General features: G+C 39.1%; 1 protein-coding gene across 1 annotated transcript in view; it reads left to right on the forward strand.

The window, feature by feature from the left end:
* Positions 1–6,932, forward strand: part of GUCY1B1 (guanylate cyclase 1 soluble subunit beta 1) — a 48,055-nt gene extending 41,123 nt beyond the window's left edge. Inside the window, exons 10-14 of the mRNA XM_059173826.1 lie at positions 1,970–2,207; positions 3,245–3,385; positions 3,901–4,055; positions 4,408–4,534; positions 5,731–6,932. Coding sequence (XP_059029809.1) covers positions 1,970–2,207; positions 3,245–3,385; positions 3,901–4,055; positions 4,408–4,534; positions 5,731–5,754 — 685 coding nt within the window. The 3' untranslated portion in view covers positions 5,755–6,932. The remainder of the gene's footprint in view (positions 1–1,969; positions 2,208–3,244; positions 3,386–3,900; positions 4,056–4,407; positions 4,535–5,730) is intronic.
* Positions 6,933–7,175: the final 243 nt, after the last annotated feature.

Raw genomic sequence — 7,175 nt, forward strand, 5'->3', positions numbered from 1 at the left:
AAATGCTATACTGGGGGTGCCTGGGTGGCTCAGTGGGTTAAAGCCTCTGCCTTAGGCTCAGGTCATGATCCCAGGGTCCTGGGATCGAGCCCCACATTGGGCTCTCTGCTCCGCGGGGAGCCTGCTTCCTCCTCTCTCTCTGCCTACTTGTGATCTCTGTCAAATAAATAAATAAGATCTTTAAAGGAAATAAAAATAAAATAAAATGCTATATTGGCATCTTTATAGGAACTTTTAGACTCAAAATGGATACATAAAAGCCCATGAATTTTGTGATCTGATCATTTCATGCCAATAGTTTTCCATGTCATGGGAGAAAAGAAAAACCTTAAAAAAAAGGTAATACTTCATTTTCAAGAAATTCATTTGAATATGCAGTGTGCATACTACTTGGTCTCATTTGCATATTTTAGTTAAAGGCACTAAATCACTGGAGTTTCATAAGAGATTTTACCCAGGGTCTTGTGTGTTCATTTTTAATGTGATATAATTGGCAACTGTCTTGGAAAGTTGGACTGATCTGTCTTACTTCCTATAAGAGCTATTTCATTCCTGAGCACCCATATATATAGATAACAGCATCAGTTTCTGTACTTTTCTTTCCATTAATACATGTGTAGCTGCCCTTGGATGAATGCTGTGCCCACATATAAACACACCAGTTAACTATTTATTGATAGTATGGATGACAGAGAATGCCATTCAAAGTCCATCTTTATCCTTAGCTGCTTAATTCACTTGTCTTGACCCTTGTATGAGGAAACTGAAAGCTATGTGTAGTTTCTTTGAGACCTCTTCACTTCCCTTGTGACCCTAAGTGAACTCCTTAGTCTACCAGGTATTTTGCAAATTTCAGGAAGTCCCTAGGGCAGGTAGCTCAATTTCCTCCTGCTGCTTGAAAACCAATTCAAACTGTATCCTTTACTGGTGAGTGGTACAACTTCATCCCTGAAAATAACATATTTTATGAAGCCTGTACGATTAAATTTAGCATGGTATGCCCTCTGGCTCTAGGGAAGAAAAAGGCAGAGAAGGCTCATTTGTTCTGCTGGGTCCTCATGCCAAGCGACATCGATCACCCTAGTTTCTGCTTCTCTCCTGTCATCCCTCAGCCCTCATCCCCTTCCTCTGTGTTTACCACACTTGCCTCTCAGCGTAATCCCTAAAGTCATCAAAGTAATCTCCATATTGCCTGTAGAAATACAATCCGTTTCTTGCCTAGTTCAGTCTTCATTTGTTTTATCAGAGTCTTATGGAAGAGTGAGTCATGAATGAGACTGAGGAGAAATCTACTGTTTATTTATTTTTAAGATTTTTATTTATTTATTTGACACAGAGAGAGAGTAAGGGAGAGAGAGAGAGCACAAGCAGGGGTAGGGGCAGAGGGAGAGGGAGAAGCAGACTCCCCACTGAGCAGGGATCCCAAAGTGAGACTCCATCCCAGGACCCTGGAATCATGACCTGAGTGGAAGGCAGGTGCTTAACAGACTGAGCCACTGAGGTGCCCAGAAATCTACTTCTTTTAATATTATTTACACAATTTCAGGTAGATTTCTTATTCCTAAGAGATAAATGTGCCCCTGGTATTTTGCTACTCAGACAGTGTTTTAAGTGCTAGTGATAACAGCTTTCAAACTGTGAACCATAATGGTGGGTCAGAATTCAGTACCACAGATGAAAACTTTGTCCTATTACCAGTCTTCCACTTTGCCTGTTTATTTGTTTGACTTATTTTCATTTGGCATGAACTGGTTTGGATTTGCAGTTGTTGTATGTGATGAAAACAAATAAATTACAGTATCTTCGATACCTCCCTTACATATATGGCCAGTAATGGGTGTCCTATTACCACTCCAGAATTTTACTGTACATACGATATCAAAGCTCTAGGAGGTGGACAGTAGAAGCACTAAGGCTCTTCCCATCATTTCTTACTGTGGCTTTTTCCCCACGCCGCTGAACTGAACAGGTTGCTATATTCTGTCCTCCCTCCGTCTGTTGCCAATGAGCTGAGACACAAGCGTCCGGTGCCTGCCAAAAGATACGACAACGTGACCATCCTCTTCAGCGGCATCGTGGGCTTCAATGCTTTCTGTAGCAAGCACGCATCTGGAGAAGGGGCCATGAAGATTGTTAACCTCCTTAATGACCTCTACACCAGATTTGACACATTGACTGACTCTCGGAAAAATCCATTTGTTTATAAGGCAAGTCCAGGTCATATCCTAATGTGGGACTCTTTGGAGTCTGAATTCCAAGGCCCTACACTCAGAGACATCACAAGCACCTTCTCTGATTCTAGCCATATAGCCATGCAGCAGCCAGCCTCCGTGTATTTACTGTTTACCATTTTCTTAAATAATTACCTCTTGTTATAAAACTTTCTCTTCCTAGTAAACAAAAGGAAGAGTGCTGATGATCCCCTAGTGAAAATGAAATGTTCAGCAGCTCATTGGCACTTACGTTAATGAATCTGTGCAGGTTGTTTATGACACATAACATAAATTTAACATTTGTTGTATGCTCTGCAGGAGACATTTTTACTGAAATATATAAATGCTTAGCATGGGAAAGAAGTTGGAGACCAGGAGAAGGGTACTGGGGACTCAGATCTGCTTTTAGATAACACGGACTTGAAGATAAACATTTATAAGATATTTCTGCTCTTTGTTTCAATTGAAAACAAATATAATTTTGAAAAAATGAAGTCAGGACATTATTGCTTCATAAAAGTAAGGATGTTAGCCAAACCATCTCCAGGCATCTGGAGTAATAGGAGTGCCACAAAGACTATGGATTTTATAGTGGTTTTCTGAGGTACAATGTAACGCTTTGTGAGCACATTAAACATAAATGGTTAATGAACATGATAAATCACTGGGCTTTGGGTAGTGGCCCTTGTGCCATAAACCATCATTATTTTAGGGAGTTAATGGCAATTAATTGTCCATTGAATTGTAAGGGTATTTGGGGTGAGAAACCCAGAATTACTAGGGAGAGAATAATGCTGTGTCTGGACCTGCCTGTAATCAAAGACCTCAAGTGCCATGTGTGTAAATCTGAAATAATTATAAGGTTTCATCTTGTTGGAGTCGAATGCATTAGAATTTTAAAAGAATACAGAGAAGGAGAGTTTAAAGTTAGCAGTAGCCTTGAAAAAACATTGTTTATATATAAGGGTAGCAAATGAAATGGTAATGTTTATTCTAACCAAGGAACATGTGAATTATATGTGCTGTGCTAGGTGGAAACAGTTGGTGACAAGTATATGACCGTGAGTGGTTTACCAGAGCCATGCATCCACCATGCACGGTCCATCTGCCACCTGGCCTTGGACATGATGGAAATTGCTGGTCAGGTTCAAGTGGATGGCGAATCTGTTCAGGTTAGTGAATAAAACGCATATAATAGTAGGAGGAGAACTTTGTGGACAACTGACCTATTCTTTACCAGGCAGTCACTAATTATACATAGATTATAATCTTTTCTTATATCCCATATTTTCATAAAGATGGGAAATCTGTCCACCTATTTGAAATTACCTAGTCTATTACATGTAGTAAAATCATGAGGGTGAGATAAAACTTCCTGTCCTTTCTGGCTTATTTTTAAACACCTCTTTCCTGTGTCTCATCTGAGTTGCCAGAATCATATCTTTGAAATCTTCAGACTTTAGAAAATGAATGTTCCTCCTGGAAGACAGATATCTGTGAAGGTTTTTTGTTTTTATAAATACACTTGGAGTTCTTTTATTTTATAAATATGCTATAATACACGTGGGGTTCTTCTAGAGAATTCTTAAGATTTTTATATGATGGTTCTACATTCTGTAATGTAAAGAAATAAAAAGTTAGTGTTTTGGTGATTGAACTTATGGAAACAAAGTTTGGATTTCTGCAGATAACAATAGGGATACACACTGGAGAGGTCGTTACCGGTGTGATAGGACAGAGGATGCCGCGGTACTGCCTTTTTGGAAACACCGTTAACCTAACAAGCAGAACAGAAACCACTGGCGAAAAAGGAAAAATAAATGTGTCTGAATATACCTATAGGTAAGAAAACATGTCTTAGTTTTGACTGACTTGCAAGAAAAAAGTCTCTTAACGTGTGGCTTAACTCTCAGTGGTTTTATTCTTTTTAAACAGTCATCACTTGTGCTCTTAGGACTGTTTATTTCTTATTTGAGAAAATTGGGTCATTACTCCCACTTCTAATGGTTCCACACCACCTTGGGAATTCCCTTGTATGATCGTTGTCACTAAGACCTTGTGTTACCTTTAAGTATACAACTGTAGTGTGGGTCACTACACTACACTACACTACACTTTTAATTTCGGTTCATACCACTTTCTCTATACAACCATACTCCATACGACTCTCTCTTCCCTGTCCCCTGTCTTTTAGATGTCTTATGACACCGGAAAACTCAGATCCACAGTTCCATTTGGAGCACCGAGGCCCCGTGTCCATGAAGGGCAAAAAAGAGCCAATGCAAGTTTGGTTTCTTTCCAGAAAAAATACAGGAACAGAGGTATGACTAATCAGCATGCAATTCCTTTTTTAAAGACAGAATATAAATACAGAGCGCTAAAAATAAGTGAATAAGTAAATAAACAAAATAGAGAGAGAGCTAGATTATAATCACTGGGAATAGGTCTCATTTGAAAAGAACTCTTGCTTACAAAAATGAACTCCCCAGTGAAGCAGCGGAAATACCGAAGCATTAATGAGCCAGTTAGAACAATAATAACTTCCCTAAGTTTACTTTGCTTTATACTTTATGCAACGTTGCCAGCTTTTGTTTTCTAATGAAATGAAAACCAAAAGCACCAAAAGGGGAAGACCTGTTTTTGTTTGCTTATTTTTATTCTTCTGCCATAATCTGATTCAAACACGGCTGAGATGAGCGGGCTGTGGGGGGGTTCCCATCCTCTTCCCGTAGCTCCCTGTACCATTCTGAGATCACCAGCCGGGCAGAGTCAGGACCACAATGTGTAGGTGGTTCCTACATCACGAAGCTTCGGATCCTTCTGAGGGCCAAGCTGTCTCCCCGTGGAATGTCTGGCAATCTTTAGACGTTCTAGTCCCATGGCATTTTTCCTAGAAAGAAGAGCGATTTGTAACCTTCTCGAACCTGAATGACTGCGTAGGGCAGCCTCAGGTTGGTGCTCCTGCTAGGGTCGCATTCTAGCTCGAAGCCGTCCTCAGACAATGGCCCTCCGCCCAGACTCCCACTGGGCCGAGCACACCAAGGTCGTGCCCACTCTGTTGCCAAGCAGAGCGCTTTGTTAGAAGCGAGTTGGATACTTTGTTACCCTGTTGATGTACTGGTTCTTTAGAGGGGGAGAGGGAGACTCACTGAGTATATTTCCTTTTTCCCGTAGGCATGCATCCCCCTAAAAATGCTGGTAGAGTGTAAGTCCTAAAAGGAATGGAATGCCAAACTTTAAAATATTTATCTTCATCTTCTTTCTGGTCTTTTTACCTTAAATAGTTTACTTGCGGTGTTGGCATGTTTACAGATATTCTTCTGATAAATTAAATTCTACCTCAAGTGTTGCTCATTTGAGGTGGGTGGCCCTGTTTCCCCCAGAATGAGGGCGGGAGGCAGCAAACAGATCTGAATGCAGATCACATTTTCATATGACGAAAAAAAGAATATTTGGGGGGATACTACCTGCTTTATTATCACCGAAAATGAATCCCTATTTATTCCACTCTTGAAAGGAAACAACTCGGGATGACGACTGAATGTTGGACCATGGGATGAAGAGGACCGCAGAAGGGCTCCCGTGGTCCCCAGTCACATGCCTCGCCTAGGAGCCATTATTCCTGTGGATACATATTTCGCTTTGTCCTTTGCAGTTATCCCAAGCCTTTCTCCTTGGTATAGCTTTCATGATTCACTACTCAACCTTAGCTCTGCTTTTGATTATTTTCAAGGTTTAGTATATTACCTGAAGTTTGGCTTTAGATGTGAATGATGTGAGCTTCCTGTGTCTTAAGATCTACCACTGAACATGGTAATTTGCAAGTGGTAGGCACCCAATAAATATTTGTTGAATTTAATTAAATGACACTGAACAGTATTTGGTCATGTGTATATATCATATCATGGCTTACCAAATCTGTTTAGTGTTCCATGTATATGTCTATGTATGTTTTAATGACTATAACAACATAAAACAAAGTTTATATTGTGCCAGTGTACATCATTATAGAAATCATTTTCTAAAGGAGTGAGTTCTAAGTTTTAGGGAAAAAAATGCCATTTATTTTCAGATTCCCAAAATAAGAATTAATATACCACACTAAGAAAATAGTGACTATTTTGAATTGTACTCATTTTCCTTCAAAAATAGAGGGCGCACATTCCTGTTCCAAAATATTTGGTTGTTTACTCAAATCATATATAATGTGGCATTGTAATTCCTCTAAAACTCTATGTTTGTAGTATATCCCTTATATTAAATCTCATTAACCACTTGCAGCTGTTACAAAAAGCTGTACTATTTCACACTGAACAATTACCTTAACTTGGGATAAATGTTAGGCTCTCTAACCACATCCAAGAATAAAATTGGAGACACCACTGGGATACTCCTGAAAGAGCCATTTCTGGCCTTTTATTTCCAGAAATGAGCTTCCTTTTCTTAGCTTGGAAGAATGTGATTATATCCAAGCCATCATGTTCAGAAATGTTACTTTAATTTTGGCATCAAATGCATTCCTGTTGGAATAATTGGCCTATTGTTCTTAAGTATCTCTGATAATTTATTAATATCTACCTTTATAAAATATAGTGCAACTACTTTTGTGTAAAAATGTTTGTTTTGAAATTTAGCATTTCATATCAGCACATCTATATATGTATAAATGTTCCATGTTCATGTGTAAGAGAATCTGCAATAAATTATTTTTTCCACTTGTCTCTAGACAGTTTGTATTTCAACAAAACTGTTATTGATGTTATTGTTGGCCATATTATTACTGCCATTTTTATAAGTACATTTATAATTTTCCCAATTCTGCTTTTTATTATTTTTTACAAAGATTTTATTTATTTATTTGACAGAGAGAGAGAGATCACAAGCAGGCAGAGAGGCAGGCAGAGAGAGAAGGGAAAGCAGGCTCCCCGCTGAGCAGAAAGCCAGATGCAGGGCTCCACCCCA

This window comes from Mustela lutreola, chromosome 1 (assembly GCF_030435805.1).
Source record: "Mustela lutreola isolate mMusLut2 chromosome 1, mMusLut2.pri, whole genome shotgun sequence".
Classification (NCBI taxonomy): domain Eukaryota; kingdom Metazoa; phylum Chordata; class Mammalia; order Carnivora; family Mustelidae; genus Mustela; species Mustela lutreola.